The 26,678-nt window shown below is 43.7% G+C and overlaps 2 protein-coding genes across 3 annotated transcripts in view; one reads left to right on the top strand and one right to left on the bottom strand.

Annotated features, from left to right (window-relative positions):
* Positions 1-26,678, bottom strand: part of LOC136047353 (histidine--tRNA ligase, cytoplasmic) — a 513,020-nt gene that overhangs the window by 137,612 nt on the left and 348,730 nt on the right. The window lies entirely within an intron of this gene.
* NRG2 (neuregulin 2) overlaps positions 1-26,678 on the top strand; it is an 83,393-nt gene that overhangs the window by 38,986 nt on the left and 17,729 nt on the right. The window contains exons 4-5 of one of the 2 annotated variants that reach the window (XM_065734396.1): positions 9,867-9,987; positions 19,691-19,767. In XM_065734396.1, the coding sequence (XP_065590468.1) occupies positions 9,867-9,987; positions 19,691-19,767 (198 nt within the window). Of the gene's footprint in view, positions 1-9,866; positions 9,988-19,690; positions 19,768-20,020; positions 20,080-26,678 lie in introns of both variants that reach the window. The other variant, XM_065734397.1, reaches the window with a different exon arrangement.

Raw genomic sequence — 26,678 nt, forward strand, 5'->3', positions numbered from 1 at the left:
GCATGGATTTATTGATAGTTCTAAGATGTGCTTGTTGTAACCTTTGGTCTAGGGATTTATTTATTTTAACTTTTTGAGTCTAAGTGAAAAGAACAAAAGAGTCTACAGGAAGTACAAGAAAGGAGACATAAAAGGCTTCTCAGAATAAGTCAAAAGAAAGAGGCAAAAATACAGATGCACCCTGCTATCACGTTATTTATTGAGTCTCCAGAAAACAAGAAAACATTTCTCAAAAAGTTTGATTTGGTGGAACTGTTTTTTTAGCATTCCCTTGGATGTAGTTGTCATCAGTGTAGTAGAAAATAGACACACATAGTAAAAATCTAAGCATGGAGTAATGTATACAAGTGTAAATCTGGAGCTAAGCTGTTGGCTTGGCTCCTTCTCGTGGAATGCATTACTTCTGTGATGGAGAGCCTCTCCCTGCTCAGGGACACTGCAGCTCACAGAGAGCATCAGCACGCTGGACAGCCCACCAGGAGCCTGTCCAAAGGCGAGCTGAGAACCAAGCAGACGTTTCCAGTTCTGTACTGTATCTTTCCAGCTGCTGAGCATACAGCGCAGCTGACTGCACCTCTGTGTTGACAGTTCTGCTTTCCAGGTTTTATAGGGATATTTTCTGTTTGGAAAGCTCTATTGTTATGATTTTAAAGGAAATCTGATTCTAAAAGCTTTTCTGCTTAGAAGACTACACTTAACACGTGACCAGCAAGTCGAGGGAATTGATTCTGCCCTTCTACTCTGCTTCTGTGAGACCCCACCTGGAGTACTGCATCCAGTTCTGGTCCCCAATACAAGAAGGACGTGGAGCTGTTGGAGCAGGTCCAGAGGAGGGCAACAAAGATTATCAGAGGGCTGGAGGACCTCCCCTACGAGGACAGGCTGAGAGAGCTGGGGATCTTCAACCTGGAGAAGAGGAGGCTCTTGGGGAACCTTATAGTGGCCTTCTAGTACATGAAGGGGACTGACAGAAGAACTGGGGAGGGACTTTTTATAAGGACAGGTAGAGTCAGGATGAGAGGAAATTGCTTTAAAATGGAAGAGGGAAGATTTAGACTAGATATTAGGAAGAAATTCTTTGCTATGAGGGTGATGAGACACTGCAATGAGACACTGGAACAGGTTGCCCAGAGGTGCTATGGATGCACCTACCGTGGAGACATTCAAGGCCAGGTTGAATGGGGCTGTGAGCAACCTGGTCTAGAGAGAGGTGTCCCTGCCTTTAGCTGCAGAGTTGGAACTAGTAGGTCTTTAAGGTCCCTTCCAAATTGATTCTCTGATTTGCTCCTTTATTGTTCTTAGCCTTACACTGCACTGGTCACTTCATGCTGGGATGTAGCAGCATTGATGCAATGACTGTACCATCTTCCCCCAGGATTGCTGCTTTGTGCTTGTCAGCATAAGTCCATATAGCATGCTTTCATCACACTGGATATATGCTCATTACACTGAAGGCAAAATTTCAGCAATAGAAAGGAAACATGCAGAAATGCTGTGTGACCTGCGCAGAACATTTTCCTTTGGAAAAACTTTTTTCCTTTCAGTGTGGCAATGTCTGCATGGCTGTCTGCTTTTTTCTTATTGATGGTAAAGTCTCCAGACATAAAGTTGTAATTAACTAGATCTTTTACATTCCCTTTTTATCAGAGATCTCTTCACTTTTAAGATAATAACACATTATCACTGGTTTTCATGCATGCTCACTACTGGTCTATCACAGAATAGCATGTGTCTAACATATGGGGAAGTAATGAAGATGTTGTGAGTCATGATGATCTGGAAGGATAAGTGTCTCATTCTTGTAAACTTATTGCATTTACTGTACATGTCTATATTCAAAAGCTTGTCTATAGTCATAGGTTTTCCCACCTCTCATTTTTTCACTTAAATGTTGTAAATAATCCACTGGATTTTAAATACTGTCTTGCTACAGCCCTATGTGAGCTGGAGCGTGGTGCTAGCTGTAGTTCCCTGGGAAGGGAATGCCTTATGCAGGCAGCTTGTGCACATCTCTGCCTTTCTGCCCATATTTTCCCTTTGGAGTAGTGTTTAGCCTGTTAAGTACTGTTAGGTACCACCTTGTAAGTGTATCTTCCAGCAAATCCTGCTTCCCTCTTCAACAGTGGCTACAGACCTCTGGTCACTGCTGCATGCTTGGCACAAAGCAGGTTTAGGTGCTTTGACAACACTCAAAACACAACCCTCATCTCCAAGGGTTCAGTCTCTGTTCTTGGCTAACGTTTTTCTCTGGAAGTCCATGTTTTGTTCTACTGTCTTCCATTTTAGCATCTTCCCCTAGCTAGCTAGCACTTGACATAAAGCTACAAAGTAAATGGGAGCAAGCCTGTACCATCAGTTCTTAGAAACGTTGTTATGACAGTGTACGTGGCATCTCTTCCCCAACTACCATTCCCTTTGCCTGCATGCAGCCTGCAGCAGGACCCCTGGCTCCCTTTGACAGGGCACTGGTTGGTATGGGCCTCACAGATCTCATGATGGTAAAGAGAAACCCAGGGATCTCATGATGTTTCTGCTTTAAAGACGGTCATGATACTAGTCTGGATGTGAGACTAAAGCCAGCAAGCTGAAGTGATTTGGACTCAAATCTGCCTAGCATCCTAGTCCAGCTCATGTGGGTGCAACAGTTTAGTTGGGGTGAGTACTGGGAGCTTGCCAGATAAAGAGCTGGGGCTGGTGGTGTCTCCACTGTGGGGTATATGCATGGGGTACTGCTCCTTCGGTGGTGTAACACCTTCAGATGAGATGTTCAGAGCCATTTAGCAGGTGTAACAAGCTGTGCCATGGAGTATGATGTGTGCTGGCTTGGTCATAGGTATAGTGTCAATCATAACTAACTTTAAACATAAATAGCTTTATAACATAAAAAAACTTTAAGCCAGACTCTGAAGGCCAGATTCAAAAGGGAAATCTCTGACATCTGAGAAATTACTTCTGTGATGTTATGTATTTGCCATGATACAGCTGTCTTTCACCATCTCTAAACATATACTTGTGTCTGAGTGTTGTTGGACTAGAGCAGCCATAGAGATGCTTGCTTAAAAAAGTAACGGGGCTTAGAAGAGAAGACATATCTGCTGCTCTTATCATAGAACCTTCCTGATGAGCTCATAAGCATGAGGTAGTTGCAGTAGCCTTGTCCATCATGAAAAAGTGTTAAATGAGACATGTTGTCTTGTGTTTGTCACAGACTGAGGTTGTGCACTGGGTGGCTACAATGGCTCAGCTCACAGGCAGGAACTTGCAGGGATGGGGTAACTTGATCAGGAAGAGAAACGTCCATTATACTCATTCCAGCATCCAGAGCACTCAAGATGGTAATGTGATCCTGTCACTGTGCAGAGTGAAGCAGTCAGAAAATGTTCTGGAGTCTGTGGCTACAGACCTGCTTGGCAAACAGAACAGGAATCATTATAATGTTTAGAAGCATTGTAACAGAGACAAGAATGAAATGAAGTTCAGATCAATCAGCAGAGCATTCTGAGATGTTAAGTCTATGCAGGATGAACAACTAAAACTTTACCAACGTTTCATTTTCAGAAGGTGAGGCAATGTTTGAAATCTCTGAGAAAGGTGGGTAACTGCCTTTGCTTGTTTTCTGCTACTGGATACTCCTCTGATCCCTTTCCTTGATTTGGACAATCAGGTGAACTTTTTAGAGTAAAAGGAGAATACAGGCTGGGTGCAGGAAGTGCAGTTTGGATACCCTCAGACAATGGTAGGCAGGTACTCTAAAAGAACACTGCAGCTGCTCACCTGAGCTGTGCTTCATTCCCTTTGTCAGGGACACTATCCAGCTAATCTGGTTGAGTGCCTTCCCTTTGCTAGCCTGTGTGGGACCAGTGCTTGCTGGGCCATCTAATTTCACTCCACTGATGCTCGGAAGCATAGAGAGATTTGGGAGCAGGTGATAGAAAGACAGAGCAAGCGAGGCAGTGCTGAGTTGTGCTGCCAGATAACATGTTGCACTTGGGTGAAAGTTGGGCTCTCTGGTTTGATTTGCAAGGTCTTTAATTCAACCACTGGGGATCATAAGCACTCCCTGCACTCCCTTTAAAAATCTTCATGGAAGGGGAGGTGAAACAGCCATTTTTTCTGCAATTAAATCACTGCCTTCTTCAATGCTTAGCATGGCTAAGTGATGGGAATTCTTTCATTACTTTCTCTCTAACAAGTGTGATAAACCTTGTGGGCTGCCACAGTTGCAGTGGCTCAGTGATGTCTTTTCTGTGGTGTGGTTTCTAAGTCACATCTGACTGAAGCAAAACTTGAGCATCTACCACAGTAAGATGAGCTGAGTAATTAAGGTTCAGTCAGTTCTCCCCATGTTCCTTCAAGACCTGTCTGATATGGTCTTTATGGGATAGCCATGGCAGATCTGTACAGTAACTGTTAGGTCAATCACTGTTCACCCCAGATCAGTCTGTTCTAAAGACACTGTACTCTCCCTAGAGCTATTGATACAAACGTGAGCATGGTGCTGTTGGTTTGGAGCTGAAGGGTGTCCAGCCAGCTCAGGGCACAGTTGGAGCAGATAAAAGCTGGTCTGCCAAGGGTCATGCAGACAGACCGGTTTTCAGTATTAGACTAAAATAAGTCCTGGTGTGGCCTTTGCTCGGAGAATTTAAAATCCTAAATTTAGAGTCCAGAGCTGGAGGTGTGGCTGGTAATTGAATGAAGCCTGCACGTACGCAGGCATGGTACCTTGAAGAGGATATGTCAGAGATCTCACTGTTGATCTTCAGAGAGAGCTGTGCTGGGTCTGTGTCATGTTAGATCACATTCATTGCTTATTTTGCACTGTGTATTTCTGAAGTAACCATCCTGCCTAATACTCAAGGTGTGATGTTGAGACGGGCCATTATGACTTTGAAGTCACAGATGGGAAGTCCATCTGTGGAAAGTAAAGCGTGGGTTGGAAGCTGACATCCCCTTGAAGAAGTGAGACATTATGGTCAGCCTTCGGAGCAGAGAGCTGTGTACCAGGGGATCTGCCTGTTGTTCTGACTCCATCATGTGATCCTGTCACGCTGCTTCACTTCTTGGGCTTGAGCTGTCCCCACACAAAGCATTCATGCTGGCACTAGCCCTGCTTTTTAATTGTTGAGCAGATCCCCTCACTGAAGTATCATGTTGCTGCTATTATAACTGATGTTGGGGATTTGGAAAAATAAAATGATGTGGCGCTAAAACATGGAAAAAAACATAGAGAAAAGACTAGGAAGAGCTACTTCATAAACCAGATTGGAGAAGCTGTTGGTGGGGTTTTGATTATGCAGGACTTCATCCCTGCAGGACCTTTCCACAGAAACAGACAGTCCCTTGGCACTTTTAAGTCTTTAAACTTGTTACTTGGTGAATCATGCAGACCGACTGTAATAGAGCATGTGGGAGTGCTTCCTATGTGGTTTTGATCAACCATATCTGCTGCTCCCAGATAAGTGTCCTGAAGTCTGACATTTGTATTTTTGGGTAAACTTCTAGTCTGTTGCTGTTGATCCTCATGATCCCCTCAGGAGCTGGGAAGGTAATTCCAGCAGGATCTGTTTCAATAAAATGCAGAAGTAACTACTGAAACATTTCCAAATTAATAAACACACAGGAACACAAAGGAGCAGAATTTTTATGAGCTCTAGAATCACTGATCCATTGCCAGGCAAGCCCCAGTATACACAAGCTCTTCTGATTTGATATAGAGAGAGCAGCAATGAGCATCCAGCCTCCATTAAGTTTTAGTGAGAGAAGAGAGTGTTGTACCAGATATACTGAAATCTGCCACCGAGAGAATGGTTATGATCAACAGTCCCTCCATGTATTCATCAGTGTAAATGATGGATTTAGTGTGGCTTACTCCAGGATTACACTGCTACAGCTGAGGAATAGGTTGGCCCAACACCTTCTCAGCCATGTTCCCCTGACAAGGAGTTGGATGAACTAGGCTGAGAGGAACCTTAGCAATTCTGTGTTTTATCAGTAAGTACATGAGGCATATACAGAGCAGGCAATTTGTATACACTCTCTGACCAGCTGAGTTCATCTGTCTAACTGAATGTCTAAATATTGAGAGAATGAAGTGTCTGTACTCTATGAACTCACTAGTCAACATTATTAAAAAAAAAAAGGGTAGTGAAACTATCTGTGTCTCCCTGCTTTCCTCAACAGTAGCTGGAGTTTGTGAAAAATTAACTGTAATTTGTAGTCGAAAGTGCATTAGTTAACTCTTTGGAGACTGCAGGCAGAATGTTTCACTTGGTTCCTAAACATCATGCATGATATGAGTTGCTAAAGATTCCTGGCAGAACCACTGCGGGGAGGGGAGGGGAAGGGAGGGGAGGGGAGGGGAGGGGAGGGGAGGGGAGGGGAGGGGAGGGGAGGGGAGGGGAGGGGAGGAGGAGAGTGCAACTGTATTTCCTCTTCTTGAAGCCATATTGATTTTGCCTGATAATTGTTCTATTACGTGAAGTAAAGTTCATGTGGTGATGTCAGTGCCTGTGACTCTCCTTGCTGCTGCTGTTTACACTGTTAGCCCTGAATAGCCTATGTGTGCAGTGGAAGATAGATGCTCTGCAAGACTACAGTGCTCTGAATCTCTCATGTGCATATTCTACACTGTACCCATTGGCTGGATGAGTAATAGCAACAATAAAACATGGTTGTGCTTCAGGTCATTCACAGTCGTATCAGTTAGAAGCAGTCCTCTTTCCCCGTTCTCACCTCCTTATCACACTCCTTTGCTCTCAGCCCCAGTACTGAGCCTGGCTGGAGACTTGCTGGGTGAGCTGCTCCAGGCCTTGCTACACATTGCAAGAGCTTGGTGACCAGTTGGCCTGTGTGCTCACAGAGGCCCCTGTCTCAGGCCTTGGTCTTGAAGTGATTGGAGGAGGCAGCTGATACATGACTGATGTCACTACACAAATCCCTTCCTTTTCTTCCACTGCCTTCATGTGAGTTCCTTTTCACCCAGGTTGCAGATTACATGCCATTTCTTGTTCCAGACTGCTCCCTGACCTACTCAGATCTCTGTTCATCTGAGTAACTTTATAACTTTCCAAATCCTCTTGAGTAGATGGGGTTGTGCTGGAAGCTGAATAAAGACCTCACTCTGCCACACCAGCCGAGGGTAAAATCTGCCTTATCTGGTGTGGCAATGAAGGCACAGTAATTGTGGGAAGTCTTTCTGGGTCACTGGGCATACCTGAGCAATGCTTGGAGTGGAGATGAATGCGTGCCTGCAGATAAACTGCATGTGGAATTCACTTTGCTGACATCAGTTACTGAGCTGCTGATGACTCAGGAGCAGGTATTTGCAAAAGTATTTCCAGTGGCTCTGGCTAACAAGGAAATGCAGTTACACACAAAGTACAGAAGTGACAGAACTTAGTCACTTGTGAGTCTGTGAATTATCCTGGTAGTCTGATGGAAACCCACTGTAATCCCCCTTGGTCTCCATGCTTCATGCTTCAGAGTGTTTCTCTGTGATGTGCGGCCCAGAGGGGCCTCACTGAAAACCAGGTGTGATTTACATTTTCTAAGCAAGATATTTTCTTTCTCACTGCCCCTGCTCTCTGGATTGGCAGGTTCCTCACTAAGTCTTCTTAGCTTCTGGCCTCATGGAGTCCTAGCCTCAGCAATATCCCAGAGCAGTCAAGCCCCTTTGGAGGCTCTGTGCTCACTGTTATCATGGAGGAATGAGATTGCAGGTTATCATCAGTAAGGGTCTAATCAGAAGGTCTAATCTCAAAGCGAACATTGGGAATTATTATGAACCCTGTGCACATCCCTGGCCCACACTTCGCCTGCAGTTCTGGTCTCATCATCTCTAACAGGAAAGGTAGAAACAGAGATGGCACAAAAAGAATTGCAGCAAAGTAACCTGTGTATGAGAGGCTACTAAATCATTGCATTCTATCTGGCAAAGGAGGTGATGCCTGTGCCTGCAAAGCCACAAGTAGCACAGGGGAAATGAGTGAAAAAGATCACTCTTTTATTCTGATAAAAGAGCTGGAAAGGGTCAGATTTCAAAGAAGTAAATTGAGGTGCATCTTTTCACACTGTATACATAATGCTGGAGTTCTTGTCACAAATAATGTGGATGCTACAAGATTAGATGTGTTCAAGAAGCATCTAGACACATTTATGAAAAAGAAATCCGTCACAGGCACTGCAGCTGACTTGAGGTTCTCTGAGCTGCCCGTCCTGGATGGCCAGAAGAAAACTGTCATTGCACATTGTTCTGTCCTTCCTTAAGCATTGCCTATTGGTCAGACGTGTCGAGGCTTTGGTTTGACAAGTAGAGCTCAGCTTTTGTTCTGCCAGCAGCCTGTATTTCATGACATTCTTCTCAACCAGAACCTGAGGTGACTACCTCTTTTTCTTAGCATATGCAACATCTGGTTTGTGAGAATATGATTCTGTGACACCTTGTGCTTTGCTGGAAGAAAAGACATAGTACTTGCAGAAAACGGGATTTAAGAAATAATGACTTTTAACGAAGTGCTCCTAGGAGAATTGACCAACCACCTCTTTTTCTGACAAACACAGCTCTTGTTGGGACGTGCACAACATGTGCATCCCAAGCCTCATTTGTGTAGGTTGCTTTTATTCTGTTTAAAAGAAGAAAATAGATTATAATTGGATGAAAATCCCATTATAATCCCAATCAGGTTAATCTGTAGCTAATCAGGACTGTAATTCACTCTGCTGTTAAAACATCACGCAGCACTGGTGTGAAGTACTTAGCTGGAGAAGTGGCCTTGAGAAGAATCTGTGGGTGCTGTCCTTTAGTGCTTCTTAGTCCTCAACAAACAGTTCTCCACTGGTCATGGAAGTAATGCACTGCTATCTCATGTAGGTATAAATTATACAGGCTCCTTACAAAGCCATTACAATGGTTTTGGTTTCTAGTTCCCATTAAACTGAATTGGAAGAGATCCCACTAAGATTAATTGGAAAGAAGAAGTGAATTTCCCTACAGAAGTTTGGGAATTTTCATATTTCAGGGGTGTTTGTGGGGAATTCTTTGGAGTCTTAGTGGAATCATCTATCCTAAATCCCCATTTTATTTGTTCCTTATATGGTAGGAAAGCCATGGATGCTTTTGGAAAAGCATTGTATCCTGGTATACTTGAGTCATGCTTACTTCCTGCTTCTTAGCACAGACCAGGACTGACTGCCTTAGCATGACAGATTTCTGCTTTGGTCTCTAGAAGGAGAACCACTGAGGCATGACAGAGACATGCTGAGAAACTGGGAAGGAAGAGATGGAGTTGTTTTTGTTTGCACTGGACCTGTTCTGGAGACAAGGAAGGCATTTGCTTCATGAACTGAAAAATCATTTCCTCTGGGAGATATGGAGCAATCAAAGCATCCTTCTATTATTGAAGTGGCCTCTGCAGAATATCTGGATCTTGGTCCAGCATTGTGATGCAAATCAGGCCGCAGCAACATGCCACCTGGCTCTGTGATTCTGAGAATGTGTTCTGGGCTTCCTAGTGCTGTTGCAGAATTGCATGCATGTGGAAAAGTAGGAGAGCTGGAAAAGGGCACTTCTCCACACAGCTTACCAAAAGAATGATTTTGTCCTGACATGCTAGGAAGTTGGAGGAGGGCAAGTCCTCAGCTCCTCATTCACTTTGCCACCTCTTCTGGGAAAAGAGAGGTCAAGTCACAGCCCAAGCACCTAGAAAGGTGAACATAGGTCTAAAGGCACGGGCTGAGGTTTGTAGCTCCAGGGTTTTTACTTTGGCAAATAAACTAATTGAAAATCATCTAAGAAAACAGAATTGCCCAACAAAGGAAGTAACATTATATCCTTTTTGTGTTTGTGTGTGTGTTTTTTTTCCCTGCAGTAACCACAACTCTCTCCTCCTGGTCCGGGCATGCTAGAAAATGCAACGAAACAGCCAAGTCCTATTGTGTCAATGGAGGAGTATGCTACTACATCGAAGGGATTAATCAGCTGTCTTGCAAGTAAGTGAGTGTAGTTCTTGTGTCAGCATGCAAATTACGTGGCTGTGTGAGAAAAGACTTCTGTGCAACTTCAGGAGAGGTAGCTCTGAAATTCTGGCATTTTTAGTTTGAGCTGTGCAGGTTCAGAATGTAGAGGGGTGAGGGAAGGGCAAGAAGGTTCCTATTTTCTTTTTTTGTGTGAGTGCCACTGCTGTTCCTGATGTTTCCTTCTTTTCCTAGATGAATACATTTGTCCTGGCTGTTTCCTTTCCCTTTTTTCCCTTTCTCCTCTGCAGCTTCAGGGGAGGTCGAGTCCCTGAGCTCTCCCTGAGCTGTTTCAAAGCTCCTTGCCCCCAGCTGACACCTCCTGTCCTCTGAGCAGAAGGACACAGCCACCCGAGGGGTCCCTGGCAGAGACCTGCCTCTTATCCCCCCATCTGCTTCTCTTGGGTCCAGAAACAGGTTTAGCACACAACTCTTCACCATGATGTGCTTACCTATGTGACAGGCTGTGGGGCTGTTTACTGAAATACTAAAAACCGAAAGAAAAATAACAAGGAGAAGCATTAATTATCCTTAAAATAAAATTTCTTGGAGGGATTAAAGTGGGGCTGCATAGTCTGAGGGGTGTGGAACAGGATGTGAGAGCTTTTCACCTCTGGTTCAAACTTATCCTAGTTAAAAAACCCAACAGCATCTTGGCTCACCATCCAAGCCTGATGTGAGTGAGGGTACAATCCAGTTCAGTGCTAGAGATGGATGTATCCCAGCCATCACAACATCTACCTGCCCCTGGGCTCCTGTGGAGTGAGCCTGAGCTAGTGACCTGGGTGTGGGAAGCCCAGCCAATGAGTGAGGTGAGGCAGTGCCCATCCTGGCTGCTCAGTCTGGAAGCTTTAGTTAACAGATACAGTCAGCATCAGAGCCCAACAGGCACCAGTATGCCAAGCCTGGAGAAGCCCAGAGCTGATGGTTTTCTTCCAGACACCTCTGGGTGGAGAGGTTCTGCCAAGGGTATTTACATCTGTGGATTTCAGTCTAGTCCCACTGCCACTGCACACTGTGATGCTCACTAGACAACTCGCCTCCTCAGACCTTGAAGGATGAATCTAAACAGAGCCATCACTGGAAGGGCTGTGAGCTGGACTATGCTTAGCACAACTGCTCTCTGCTCTTGCTACTCTACTATTTTGGCAGAAGTAGGAAAAGCCATATGGAAACGCATTCTGCTGTGCTCCTGTGTTCTCACTTTCCAGTGCAGGATCAGGTATGGTAGGAAGGACATAGTATCAACAACATCTCCCAGTCCTCCCAGGCTTAACCCTTCTGAGTCAAAGGGAGCTACATAGGACAGAAACCAGTTGCTGTGGTCCTCCACACTTCCGATGTATGTGAGATGAGAGCAGCACTTCAACACAGAAGACCTGTGTTTTAGGGTAGTTGTCACTGCCTTTGATGTCTTGGTGGCACTGTAAGTTCATTCTGACAGTGTCCCCCACTGAAACAAGAGGGAAGACACAGCCATTATTCTGCTGTAGGTGCAGCCCCATGAAGTCCCAACAATTCCAGTGTTCCCATGCTTAGGAGTGCTCAGCCATTCGAGCCTAAAGTGTATGGTTCAACATCTATCTCTGAGCAAAGTGCTGGTGCCAAAAGCATAAATCTCAGGGCTATTTCTTTTGGAAAAAACTTGAATTCAGATAAGACTTTCAGATCAGATAAATTACAAATTATAGCAAGAGTTACCTGAGGCCCTCCTGTATGCAGATATAATCTTTTGGCTCTGTTATCCCTCATGAAGGATAGACATGGTAATTATGAAGTGTCTTCAGCAGAAAGACTGATTTAACCAAAGTAATTCCAGCCCTACAAAGTAACAGTCTACCTTCAAAAGAGGCTTCTATGACAGCTGATGAGCAGAGGGGAAGTTCAGTGACAAATTCCATCAAGGTTTTATGTGCCATGCAAAACAGACAATTATCTCGTGTAATTTGGAAGCCATAATTTCCTACTTGCAAATGGTAAAAAGGTTTGTTTCTGATGGGTCCTGAGATACCAGTTGCTAAAACCAGATGGGAACTGAATCAGTGAATACTGAAGGGCAGCAAATGCTAACCAAAAGAAGGAGTTTGAAGATCTGCACTGCCACTATTCATCTGCCAGAAAAGTCAGTCCTATGATAACAGAAGCCCAGGGGACCCAAGTGCCTTCCACGCAGAGCAGTCATTTCTGATCCTACTTCTTGAGGAAGTGTCTGGATATTCATTCTTCTTGAGTGTTTTTGACATCAGATCGTGGACTGAAGACAAAAATCCTGGATTTGGAAGTGATACAATTTACAGTTTCTGGGACTCCAGAAATGTATTGTTATAGAGGAATGCAAAAATATTTCAACTTTTGAATTGAACATACAAACATTGCATTTCCCATTAAATGACATTCCCAATAACTTGGAGTAGTCTTGTGGAGGCTGATGATGGATAAGAAGACTTAAGTCTTGCCTGCCCGTGAACTAGCAAAGTAGCAAAGTGCTGAAATATTTCACAGCTTCCTTGTTGCACCAAGGCAAGAGATCAGCTGCTGTGTGTGAAAGATGCAATGAGTTGGATTCAGAGATGTAATTAAAGGAGGAAAAGATGCAGACTTTCACCTGCATTTTTCAGCTCTGCAGCATGGGAGTCATCTACATCATCACTCTGAGGGCATGGAGGATATCATTAGGTCCTTCGGCATACAGCCTCTTCAGATGCCTTGGTGCAGAGATCAGACAGGAGCCACATGAGCCTCTTGAGCCAGCAATGACATATGTATCCATACACTGTTCCCACTTTGCTTTTGTGGTTATTCAGCAGGGCCTTCTTACACTGTGTGCCATCTTCCTTCACCAAGTGCTAAGGAGATTCCAGCACGCCTGGCCTTAATGTGATATTACTGGCTTTTTCATTGGCTTCAGAAGACAGAATTTTAATGAGCTCTTTTTCTCTACCTCATCGTCCTGTAATTATAAGCAGATTTCATTGAAGGTCCTTGCTGTGGATGTGATGCCTGGCACGCTGGAGCAAAAAGAGCAGCTGGATTCTCAAATTATTTCTTCTGAAATGTCTCATACTTATTTTGTTGTAGATACTGCCTATATTGGCAGCTAGCCTCTTAGTATTATTTTTTAGCAAGCTTCCCAGAAATACATTCCTCCTGTTCTTTCAAATTCTGGGGAATAAACAGCAGCTCATCTTTTGTCTGCAAACTTACCACCTCTCTCCCTTTTCAGTACATTTCGTCTAGACTTTGGAGAATAGTTTCTTAACCAGGAAAAAGCCTGGAATGGTGTTGGAGCTGTGCCAGGCAGCACGTCTGTTTTGGATTGTGTGCTTACTTAAATCAGGCCTGAATTTGAAGTAAATTCTACATATGCTAGTGTTAAAGGATACCTGAAAATGATACAATCTGTAGTTTTATGCATACTCTGCAAACAGACCACCTGGAAGTAGGAAGGGAGAAGTCTGAACTGCCTCTGATATTCTACAAATTTGCGGCATAAATCCAGAAATCTACTAAGCCACACACATACAGAATTGGTTCAACAGCCCTTGAAGATTAAAGAGCCCGGACTCTTGTTTCCAGAAAAATTTCTTGACCTTTCTCCAGTCCATTTTTCTCAGTGAGGCCTGAGAAGGTGAGCCTCACCATAACAGTTGGGAAGCTGCGAGTCTGAGTAGAGCAAATTGCAGTGCCTGCAGAAGGGATTCATGCAAGCAAGTTTAAAGGTCTGGGACATGAAGAGAGATGTTGCATCCAGCTGAACTCAGTGCTTGGGAAGGTTCACAGCCTTTGACTGTGGGCCTGCTTCCATCCTGGAGCCTGTTGGGTTGTTCACACAACTTGGAGTAGTTTGAGGCTGCTCTAATCTCTTATCACTGAGTGCCAGGCCCTGCAGAGTTGGGCTAGTGGATGCATTGCAGCAGAAATACTCTTCTTCCCATTTAGGTCTCATCACACATCATCTTCAGTTGGGGTCTTCTCAGCCAAGCAAAGAAACAAAGTTGACTCTCAGCTGCACAGCTCTGCTCTGCTGCATGACTCTGGTGTGTTTGATGCAGTTGAAGTGGCTGATGCTCTGGGGCAGGACCTTAGTAAGCTGTGTAGTGTTAGAAGACATAAAGTTCTTTAAGAGCAACTTCCACCCCCACAGTCAGGCCATACAAGTTGTGTTTGCAGGAGTCAGGTTGAAGGATTCCCGGATACTGAATTTTTGGGTTTGGGCTGTCTGTATTTAACAAAATTGCTTGTTCACTGAAGTGCTCACAGTGTTGAGCTAGGGGTGAAAATCATCATATCCTATTCCAAGTCTCCATAACCAGCCAGGACTAGTTCATTTAGTTCTGCATACTGTTCATCTTGGGTAATGAGATCAGGTACCTTTTGTGTTCAAGTGGTCCTTCTATGTATCTAGTTCAGTGCATCCCCTTTAAGGCACATGTAACTATAGCAGACCCTTCAGAACATTCTGAGTGTGGAAGCTGATCCTGCAACAGCAAGACTCAGTGAAGAAAACAGCATTGATCCCACTGAGCTCCCACAGCTTGGTTGGAGCTTCGCTGTTATCTTCATGGAGGCTAGAAGTGGATGTCTGTGTGGTTTGGACTCCACTATACAGCAAACATGCCTTGATTAGCTGCTCTGGAAAAGGCCTCTGCATTTATTCTGGTTGCTTTCTTTTCTCCCCATTAGTGGTTTTGTGGAGTCCAGTGTTTTAAAGCTCTCCAAGAGCCTGATATCTGGGACTGGTCAGGGGACAATGACAGAACTGTCTTCTTTTTCAGCCCTTTGCGCAAATAAGCAACATGCTTGAGACATTTCTCCATTGCCTTTTATCAGTGCATTGTGTCCTTCTGCAACAGCTTCTCCTTATCTTGTTATTTTGGAGCACCTGCTTGTTTACATTCTTCTGTAGCATGGATTGCATTATGAGAGTTACCACATTTGGCATAATTGAGGCTGCAAAGGAAATGGACCAACACTTGCAAGATTTAGGTCAACAGCTGTGCAGAAAATGGCTTTGCTCCCTGCAGGAATATTATTTTGATTATTTGTTTGATTAATAATTAAATAATACTCAACAATCATCATAGCTCTGCCCTGTTTCAAGGTAAAATGACAAGTTTTTTTTCAATTAATCACTTAAGCCATTTTGGTTTGTAATTTTTGAGATGCTTACTTTGGCCAATTATCTTATTGCATATTTTTACCGTGTAAATTAACCAAAATTCATCCTGAATGCAGGAGCAGACCTTTATGGATTTTTTTAAATGTGGAAAGAAAAGATAGTAAAAAATCTCAGCAATTCAATGAACTGGTCAAAACTGGCTGAACTCATTGGAGATTTTCCAGCAACAACAGAAGTTAAATAAAAAAAATCCTGACCAGTTCTGTAGATGGCATTTGCAAGGAGAAAACTTCCATATGTAGGAAGTGGAAAATTGTATTTGTTTTTAATTTTCATTTGACTTGTTAGGCACAGAAGGATGAAGTCAAGCAGTCTTGGGTATTCACACAGGCTAGGAAGAGAGAAAGTTGCTATCTTTGAAACGCTGCAGCCGTGCAAGCCTTGCAAGACTGTTCCTACAGACACAGCTTTACCCAATTCCCTTCTTAAAAGGAAGGACATGCTGTGCCTCTATGAGGCTAGTGAGTGGACTAGGGAGTCCAGAGTTACTATTCAAAGGAACTGTCAGCCATTCATTCTGCTGGGATAATCAGCCAAAATCACTTGGCTAGAGTCAGATGTGTAGGAAGAAGGATGCCATGATAAAAGACCATTGCATGACTTTTTGTCTTAGGAGGCCTTGACTTTCAGGTGTGTCACTCAGATCATACACTTAGCTGCTGAAGAAGAGCTGCCCAAAGACCTGTAACACAGGAGGCAGCAGATTCTGCATGCAGAAGGGGTACCTTCCATTTGTTCTGCTTGTCAAGAATGGCAGATTCATGTGCCATGCATGTTGGATATTTCTTTCCTAGATGTCACAGCTGGAGAAGTGGTAATAAATAGCAAAGCTTCATCTTCACCAGTCTATGAATATGAGACAAAAAATGGACCACGAGCAGTTCTCCTGGTCACTGGATGCTGCCAGCTACCTTACTTCTGTGAAATTAGGACCCAGAGAAGACAGAACTGCACTTGTGGCTTTTGAGCAGTCTCACAGTGCACACCTTCTGCATGGGATTGCTTGAGGAGCACATCTCTTTGGCAGCTTGGGAGATGATAAAAGGCACTCATGTTTATGAGAGCTACTTTTCTGTCACTTTTTCCAGTGCTGATTACTAACAACTGAAGATGAAAAGCCTGAGCTGTCCTAGACAGGGAGAAGACTGTTATCTATTGCCTTCCATCTAGAAAGTTCTTTTCTCCTCCCACGCTAAGCTGATGGCAGATATCTAAGGATGGGCTATATGGTATCTGTCATGGTATCAAAGCTTGTTTGACAGATTTCTGTTCCGCTTTTTCACTTCTCACCAATTCTTTTTTCTGGATTTTATTTTCTTCCACCAGTTTTCACGTGTTTTTCAGTCTTTCCTTAGTGGCAAGCAACTTCAGTCACATTCAAGTTCTAGCCAAGGCTGATATCTTGCGAATGTGCATTTTTAGCTCCCTTCAGACAAAGTGTCCATTTCCTTAGCTAAGACATCTGCTTCATTCATGAGCACCCTTAACTCCCTTCAAGGTGCTCACAGCACACGCGTGAACCAAATCTCAGATCGCAGGCAAATAGCCGGCACACTCTAAGCTAAACTGGATGTCCTTGAAGACTACTCAGTGACTTCATGACTGTCAGTGATGATGAATAGACTTAAGAAAGGATTGGGAAGATGACATCTGTTCTGGGTGTTTTGTTCAAACTCCAGAGCAGTCTTTTAAAGGCTTCTGTGAAGTCATGCTTCACCAGGGCTGTCCTTGTGAGTCTTCATCACCAAAACTGCATCTTTGATTTTTGACTGCCAACAAGGCATCTTCTATTCCCAGTAGCAGCTTCCTCTGCTTCAACACAAGGAATGTCAACAGGCCTCATGTTTGATGGTAACCCCTTGGAGCTGGCACTGCCTTGAAATGACATTACCACTATGCTTATCTTTCCTGGCCTCCAGGATGAACATCCAAGAATCAGATCAAAAAATAAAAAAATAGGTAAATTTTTAAAAGATACTTGCCTGACCAAAGAATCAAAATTCCAGTTTCAGAAGTGGCATGGACACTGAGGAACTCGTGTATGTCTTGGGAGCGCAGTGAAGCCTCGTGCAGAGCCATGCCCAATAGCTCCCCTCCAGCAGGTTGGAGTATGCAAATAGCGCAGCGCACCCCTGTGCAGAGGTGTTACCAAGGGACCCAAATGCAATGTAGCACAGAAAATAAAATGGGTGTGAGCAGTGAGCATGCCCCAACTTTTCTCAGTGCAGATATACCAAAAATGCAACAAGAACCAGCATGAAATCAAGTGTGAAAGCCACTTCAGTCATGCAGGCCCTTTCAGAGCTTTCTTCTGTGAGTGTGACAGCTAGTGAAATGTCCCCTGGATGTGGGACATTTGAGGACTTGGAAATTCATTCCTTAGAGAAAAGACAGACAGGTTTGGAGCTGTGGAGACAAAAAGGAAAAGGACAGTATATGGGATGGAGAAATCATGTAGCTATATCTTCTACACCTCAGATCGTGCGGCATTCAAAGGTGTATCTGTAGGTCCCATACAAGCATCTAGAATTCACCCTGAGCTCAGGATACCTCTGGAGTAGGAGCAGATTGTCCTCAGGATGACCTCCTTTAGGAGCTTGTGACAATGTTGTATTCGTGTGCCAGCAAGTGCCTCAGGCTTTCCCCTAAGAGTGTGAGGGGTCTCCTGGCAGAGGTCAGACAGCTGTGCATGGGGTGAGTTCTACCAGATGTGATCGGTTGCCAGAGCTGAGAGATCTTGTTCTGGCCTGGCTTGTGCCTAGACACATGGCACTTCTTTGACTACAGCTAACAAGCTCCTTCCCAGTCCTCAGTTGACTCACATCCCCCCATTTGGAGTGGAGCCCTCCAGTTCAGACAGGTCTGCATCCTAGCTGGCGTGACAGTTGGGCTTTGTACAGATGACATGGGCACTGAGAGCTTGTCGCACTCACACCAAGTTGTGATTCTTACCTGTATTTGTCCACAACAGGGAGAACTACTGAAAATTCTGCATTTCTACCTCTCTGACTCTTCCCTCTCTTCACAAGAGAAATAAACAATTGCATGAAAAACAGTGTTCTATTAAGTAGAGAGAAACGCAAATTCATCTTCTTCTTGTTTTTTTATTTTTAATTGCCGCTGAAGTCGCGTATCCATAACATGCCATCTAAACTTAAATCTGGCAAGAAGAACAAATGCTGCCGTAGCCCTTGAGCAACAGCACAGAACTGATTTGCCAACACTCTTTTGAAATACAAAGCTTTGATCATGTGAAACATCGCAGAGTTTGAAACCATCACTTCCTCCTCTCTTTGCTGTGCCACAGATTGGGAGCAGACATCAGTGTCCCTTTGGCAGATGGGACTGGGTCACACCTGCAGGGCTGGAACGTGCACCGGGATCTAGGCTGTGTCACTCCGCCCAGCTGGGTGTGCACACTGGGCCCGGTCACCTGGCACTGTGCCGAGGCTGCTGTGGCTGTTTGCTGTCTGTCACACTGGATAGGGAAGGAGCTAAACCTCAGCATCAGACCTCCAGTCCTCTCTTCTGAAGTGCATTTTGGGCTCTTTGTTGACCAGCTGGGACCTGAGGCCTGGGTGAGGGACAGGCACAGCGTAGTCGAGGTTGAGGAAAGTCTAACAACAAGATGCAAAGCCTGCAGCACAGCTTGCTAAAGGATGTGGGAAAACATGTTAAAATACTGGATATTATGATAAAACCTATGAAAGCTCCAAGGAAGGAGAGCTTGGTCAGAAGGGTAGGGTAGGCAGGTAGAGATGAAACATGGAGAAATGTAGGGATAAACTTAGACGAGTAATCCAAGAAGTCATGCTGAAAGATGTGAATTGAGGGAGAGAGATCAGCTCCAGGGAAAGAGATATCTGGCCACCCATTGCTGAGCTCCCATCACTTCCCAGTGCCCCGTGAGATGGCACATCCCAGCCCATCTCATCATGGTGACTGGGATAGCCTGCAGGAGCTTTGCAGCCGGGCAGCGCATGTTCTGGCTCAGCTTTCTTCTCTGTCCCTTTCTCTCTGTTAACACAGAGATTCTGCACATGCTTTCTCTCTAACTGCAACACAGCCATTCTCCCTGGAACACTCTGTGAGATCTTGCAGGGGCAGTAACGTGAAGATGCTTGCCCTACACAACGCTTGCTGTTGCCTGAGCAGCTGCTCACCGCTCTGTGGTGCTCCTTTCCAGTCCTGTCTGGATACCGGTTGCAAGTAACATCCAGCCCATCTTGATCTTCCTACCATCTGGTGCTCCTAGCAGGTGAGAAGGAAGGAGGCAAGCAGAGGAGGAAAGGAGGGGTTTTGATGGCAGATTGAAGATCCAGGCCTAGAATAGAGCTGCAGTGCTAAAGTTACAGGTGCCTGGTTAAAGCAAAGCAGAGAGTAAATATTCGCGTGAAGCATTTATTTTTTCCATTCATCACAATGCACTTTTTATTTTTTACCTTAGCCTCTAGAACGGTGCTAGACATGTTCTGTGATTTCTCCCCTTTTCCCCTCCAGATGTCCAAATGGATTCTTCGGACAGAGATGTTTGGAGAAACTGCCTTTGCGATTGTACATGCCAGATCCTAAGCAAAGTATGTTTGAAGAGAAAAAATGCACCACACTACTTAAAACCTCCTGGGCACAGCGGTGATGTAGAGTGGTCTAGTCAGGGATGGCTCTTGGTGTCAGCTTTGGGCTAGGGCTTAGGGCTGCAAGGTAAGGGTGCAGGCTGGAAGCAGACAGAGAGGAGTCTTGAAAGGGATCAGAAAGGGGCCTCAGTTCACTCTGTTTGGGTGTCATTTTGCTATCTTGTTTCTTTCTTTCTGGTTTTCTTTCTTTTGGTAGGTGTCCGATCGAATTCACAGGAGACCGGTGTCAGCATTTCGCAATGGTCAGCTTCTCCAGTATGTCTCTTTCTACTTCTCTCTCTCCCTGGTTATTGTAGCTCTGTGTCATGTCCTTAAAGCAGGTTCTTCTGTTCTCCAAGAGCCCTCTTCCTGTCTTGTGCACTCCCAGCTCTGCTTGATCCTTAAGAGGAGCTGTGATCATTGCCAAGAAGAGAACCAGGGCTCTTGCTATCTTCCCATTTGTTAGAATGGGTTCTGCTTTCATTTCTGATTGAATTTAATGTTGCTCGCTCTTTTCATGCAAAACACAAATAAGACACAAGGTTATTGTGGTGTGCTGTGTGAGAACAGTCTCGTGTGATAAGCTGTATCTGTTGGCACTGCTGTCTCAACACAGACTATGTGGTGCAGTGCAAGAGATCTGTAATTTTCCTATGACTCTTGCAGTTTGGGTGTGTGAGTCTCTCTGTACCAACTGCAGAAGGGCTGTACTGAAATTTCTCCTGTGCTGAGGATGTGTTTTTGTTTCCAGAAGTTAAGCTGAGCATCAATTGCTGTTCATATGAGATTGTAAGATGATGGCCCCTGGTAGGGCAGAGCACCTGGAGCACCAAAGGCCATGCTGGACTCTGCCATGGTCTCAGGGCTTCCTCCCTGCAGTGGCATGTAGCATACGGACAAAATCTGCTGATTAGGCTTCCCCAACCATATCTATCCCAGACACAGAGATGTTCCCATTTCTTCTCGTGGGTTGGACAGCCTTGCATGTGGCTGTGTCTAACTACAGTGGCTGATAACTGCTTAACTTCATATGCAGTGAATGTAAGTACCCTACAAGCCTTCCCAGAGTCTAGTTCTCAGTTCTTGTTCTTATGTTCTCTGGGTCTCCAGAGATGCCTCACTTGCTTATTTTGTTCAGTGCAGATAATTTTTGACATGTCAGTATTTAGACAGTGCCCCAGCACCAGTGAGATCCTCTTGTGGGTAAGGTCTGACCTGAAATATGATTCAGTGCTGAGCCTGCAGTTACAGCAGCGTGACCTCTGTGTACACTTTGTTTCTGTGCTAGCCATTGGGACCACAACAAATGGTGGTTTTAAAGACAGACTTTTTGAAAAGAGCCACAGAAAAGGCTTTAATTAGTGGGAACCAGAGGAGAAAGGCCTCTCCATGATATCTCCTTGATTGTCAGTACCTCTCTTTAAGAAATCCTGCAGTCCTTGTCCTGAACTGGCAGTAGCAGGAGTTTCATTAGCACATACTAATAGCTGGCTTGGGCTTGCATTAAGCTCTTCTACGGAGTATACAGGCAAGACATTAATGAGCTTTGAAGCCCTTGGGACTGCTTGATTTTTTCACATTGCCTTTAGGTCCAAGTTGGCTTCCAAAGTTGCAACTTCCATTGATATATTTTTTTCAGACTAAAACATCTATGTAAGGGTTGTTTTTGTGTTTGTTTTTTTTTTTTTTTCAAATAACAACATTTCTGTTTTGATATTTAACCTGATGCAAATGGATTTCTTTTCCACTTTGGATCCCATGGTGTCAGGAACTCCTCCTGCAGACAGTATTGGGATGCTCACCTACTGAATCTGCTTTGTAGACTGGCTCATGAGGTGGCGTCCAACACACTTAGACCTTGCTGCTACCATGTTGAGAAAATAAAACAGGGATAAACACGAGTTTTATGTCAGAAAAGTGCATTTTCAGAACTTTAGTGGCAATAGAAAACAGCATGGATTTTTATGCCAACCTATAGAATCCAGCTTTTTAGGGGAATTAGATTTGTTTAAATTTTATTTATGTGTTAGAGGAACAATGATGGCTTTAAAACTGACACATATACATTTCCTTGCCTCAATTCTGTTCTAACCACAGGATAGTAAGTTAAAAACAGCTTAACAATCCAGCTTGCCTGTCTGAACTTGGATAAAAATCATCTAAGAAGATGATTCATATGTGTTTATAGCTGTTTTCACTTTCAGGTCACAGTTGGGTAATATACGTAGCAGCTATATTGCAGCAAAGAATGCACTGAACTTGCCATTCTTCCAATTAGGAAAGGCATTTCCCTTGTGTCTGGATTGTGTGAGTGCTTACTTTCTACTTCAAACAATAATTAGGGCACAGTAGAAGTTGCTGCTGCTGTATAATTCACTCCGTTCTGTGTCCCATATGGGTTCTGACAGGTCAAAAGCTGAAGTGCTTTGAATGAAGTTCAGTCATTTCCACTGGAAATAAAAGAGCTCTGACCTGATTCTTGTTTTGACAACACTGCCAGCACTTGACAGATACTTAAATAGTAAATAATGACACCTGGTGTTGTTTTAAGTACATTTGGAGTGTTCTAGGTTTTCAGGCCTAGATAGAAGGCTCCTATCTCTTTAACATAAACATTAAATATTACATATTCAGGTTTATCCCAAGTCTGTGACAGAACCTCTGCATAGTAAAAAAGTTTAGTAAACTAAACTTAAAACACAATGTGTCAGACTTTTCTGAATTTGGGCTAGAGGAGGAGATGGCTGCCTTCTTAGCAGCATCATGCCAGATGTTGTGCATCTTCCTTCTGGGTGCAGCTTCCTATCTCACCACTTTGAACCCTTCCTCAGACTTTGCTCAGGAAAAAAACCCATGTTGTCCAGCAGTTCTCATTGTCTGCTTGGAAGTTTGCTTTGGAGGTTTCTTTTTCTCTGATTATCAGAAATTCCTGCTAAATTACTGTAATTACGAAGATGAAAGATATATTTAGATTGGTTTTCTTGCATGTGAAAATTATCTGTGTTGCTATTGAAATCACAAGACCAATCACCCACTGCCAGACATCTTCTGTGTATATACCCCACTGTTTGAAAATGTTCAAGACGGCACTTTTTCCCTATGTTGTGCTCACACTATTGCTATTTTCTAACAGATGGGTACAGAGGAACTCACTGTGAATTGTATTATTGGGCTAACTTGGAGACATGCCACTCTGTCCTGACTCAGCCCTTGTATGATTGAATAGCATTTACCTTTGGTAGGAATTTGCAACAGCTGAAGTCACAGAATCACAGAATTGCAGGGGTTGGAAGGGACCTCTAGAGATCATCAAGCGATAATCTCAGTGTTTGGTTCTTATCTGCTTGTAAGGAGTTTATATTTCATTTTGTTTCCATTGTCACGCAAATATATTGGGAAATGTGTGGAGATACTACAGAAAAAGAAAAAAGAAAAAAAAAAAAGGTATGCTAGAGCAGCTACTTTTCTGCAAAAATGGATGCATTGTGCAAACAGACAACACTGTCCTGGCCTAGCAAGGTAGCACTTCTGAGCAGAGCTGTCATACCCGGCTGTGTCAGTTCTCACAGCCTGCCTTTGTATTAAGTCTGTGTTAGTTTCTGTCTCCCTGATGGTCTTTTTCAGCAAGACTCGTACCTTGAGGAGTTCTAAGCATACATACTTATTTTGTGCAGCAGTGGCTAAGGATGCTTAGCCAGCAACCAGTGGATGGGCACTGACCTGCTCAGTTGCACCATCACAGATATAGGTGTTTGAGACACTGACACTTCTTAATTACACATCTGGTACGTGTGGGCAAAATCTTACAGGGAAACTCAAAAGGTTTATCTTGCTTATTGTAGGTCAGTTTTATGACAATGTGACAGATGGCTTTGCCACACTGATAGAAACAGAAAACCCATCAGAAGGTACAAGGGAAGAAAAATATCAAAGAAAATAATGGTGCGTTCACTGAGATTAAAAAAGGTGAAAGGTATGTACCTGAGAAGAAGACAATTGGCCTGATGCTGCTTGAAGTCTGCTTAGGTATGCTTAGATGAAACTCTACTGATCTCAATGGCTCTCTGCACTCTCCTCCATCCACACGTAAGGAACTGACGGGTCAGGGTTGGAAAATCATATTTAGGCTTTAAGTAGCCTGTAGGAGGAAAGCCTTACAGAGGCTATAAAATATAACTGAGGGCCATTAAAGAAACATTTAAAGCTATTTTAATTCAGACTGAAGAGGAATTAATGGCTGTGAACGAACAAAATAGACAATGACTGTCCTGCAATTGCTCCTTAAGGGAGGAGTGCCCTGGTAAATGAGAACACAGAGAATTATTTCCATGGATTCTGAGTCATTAGATCATCTTACTAAAATATTTTTCACATCGAATTCAGCATATTTCTTTCTCCACACAATTATAGTTACAGATATAATTAATATAGTGCATTGTACATATGGTGTACACATACATATGTCATATCACAGGCTAGTTTCAACAGTTTCAACTTACACTTGTGATGTATCTCTGATGAAACTGTAGGGCTGGGAGCCCATAATTCCAGAATGTGTCCTAAACCAGAAATCCTCCCTGACCATGGCCACTGGGATTGCAATATAGAGGGAAAGAGGAACCAGCTGTACTAGGAGCCCAAGTTCACATCATGAACTCTTCTTCTGATGCCTTTTTCTTCATGACCCCCATTTGCAACAGCAGTGCAGCCAGACCCTCATTATTTCTTCAGAGAGCTTTCAGACATCTTTGTTAGAGGTTTGAATCTAAATTTGTGCTCTGAGCTACCTTTCTGGCAAGCGAGATTATAGCTAATTTAACAGCAGTGCTGGCACTGGGATCAGAGTCTCAGAGGAGCTGAGGGTGATGAGCATGAACTCATAGTCTTAGCTGTCAGAGGTCCCTTCCAGAGCCTTGAGTGCAGGATGAGCTCAGTAACAGATCACACATGTCTCTGTGTGGCTGTCCTTGCAGTAGCGAAAATGAAATTTCACATCACACTGTTGTACCACAGCCTGAGTGAATCCATACCACTAGGAACTAGGGTCTGTTTTGCAGTGTCAGTGGTTGCAGAATCTATTCTGAGATTAACAGCTCTGAGCTTGGGACCAAAATTCTGCTTTCAGATGGGATTGACTGGCTTCTACTGACACCAGAGCAATGCTTGAAGTCTCTGGGCATTCCTTGGAAGGGGATTCTCTCCCTGGACAGTAGCTGGGTTTGCATGGAACTGTGATTTCCCTGTACTTGGGACACCCATAAAAATGGCTTCTCTCTAGCCTTACTTTTATTTTAGAGAACTATGTGACAGTATGAAAATTTGTCCCTATTTCATTTTTTTAAGCAACCAGGACCACGTTTTTTTCCATTTCTTTCTTGTTGGTGTTCTTCAGCACACATCTTCCCTGAAAGAAAACAAGCAGTGTTGGAGAATTCTCACACTTTCAGTACATTTGCTTAGTAAAACCTTTAGATCTGCTTAGAATCGCTTCTTTTTCACTTCTCTGACTTTCCAGTGTCACCCAGAGAACCTCCAGGATTGTGGTCTTTTCCTTTGCAGTCAGATCTTCATCTCTGCTTGCCCACGTGGGTGAAAAGTTCAGTAACACCACAAAAAAGATCAGGAAGTCTTTCTAATGTGAGACTTGCCTAGTGAATTCTGGAAACTCACCCAGTTAACCACGCTCTCCTGGGCCCAGCTTCATCGGCACAACTGTGACCTGCAGCAATTTCCAGAGACAGTAGCTTGTCTGAAGTCACCCTTTCATTTAAGAAATGTACTTTATTTTTGAAGTGGTGCTGACAACTGAATTTCATACATCAGACCAAGAGCTAGTTTAGCTCTGTCTTCTACAAGAAGCTTTTCAGCTCTTTGTGAAACCCCGCTGATGTTTACTAGTAAGTAAGCTTTAGGCTGTCTGGTCGTAAAGGTTTTGTAAAACACATTGGCAGCTGAACGAGCAGAGATACTGAAAGTTAAACACCATTAGCTCCAACACTTCTAAGTCTGCACATTTTTATTTTTTCCATCAGATTTATAGAAAATTTAAAAAATGTGGGATGTAGCTTAATATGTGTGACTATCTATTGTCTGTAGAATCTGAAAGTAAATCTATGTTTTCATTTCCCAAAGTCATTGTTACTGATCAGTAGGAGAAATGTCCTTCCATTTATGCATTTAGTGAAATACTTCCATTTTATATTTTCCATTTTTTTCTAATTAAAGCTGAAGTCGGAAGCCTGCAAGTGAACATCCTAGAGCAGAGCTGATATTGTTATGTGATGTAATCTAGCATGTTCTCCACTTCTATCCCATATTTCATTCTTGGTTTCTTTACAAATTTAATTTTAATTCATAGTTGGAGTCTTCCCACTAGCCTGCTTAGTAAGTGCAGAGCATCATTTTTTGCTATTCCCTGAAAGAACAAGGCTTCCTAAGAGGGGAAAGACAGCTCCACTTGTTGCAAGGCGCAGTCATCTGGAAATAAGCACGAGAAGAGTTTGATTGAGAAGTCAGTGTCTTGCAGTTGCAGGCTATCTTGTCATGTCTGCTTGCAGTGGCCACTGATAGGAAAGTCATCCTGAGTGCCCAGCTTCACATGTCTCCCAGGGCTCCCTAACTGTAGCTGTCAGAGCTTAGTGTGCCTCCTGATCAGGTTTCTGTGTGTCAGGACATTCCCTTACAGGCATTACAGATTCTTTCCAAGAATAGCTGACAAAAATGGGCATTTCTCAGATGAGAACCACCATATGTTCTCTAACCACGAGCTGTGTTGTCTTTGGGTATGATCTGTGTAATGATCTCAGTAGCATGATTCCTGTGAAGATAAAGGTGCCAGTTAACCAGGTGCCAAAACAGAGTAGTATAGGTTTATA

The sequence above is a fragment of the Cyrtonyx montezumae genome, unplaced genomic scaffold, assembly GCF_038088225.1.
Source record: "Cyrtonyx montezumae isolate F1298 unplaced genomic scaffold, pur_monq_1.0 scaffold_18, whole genome shotgun sequence".
Taxonomy (NCBI): domain Eukaryota; kingdom Metazoa; phylum Chordata; class Aves; order Galliformes; family Odontophoridae; genus Cyrtonyx; species Cyrtonyx montezumae.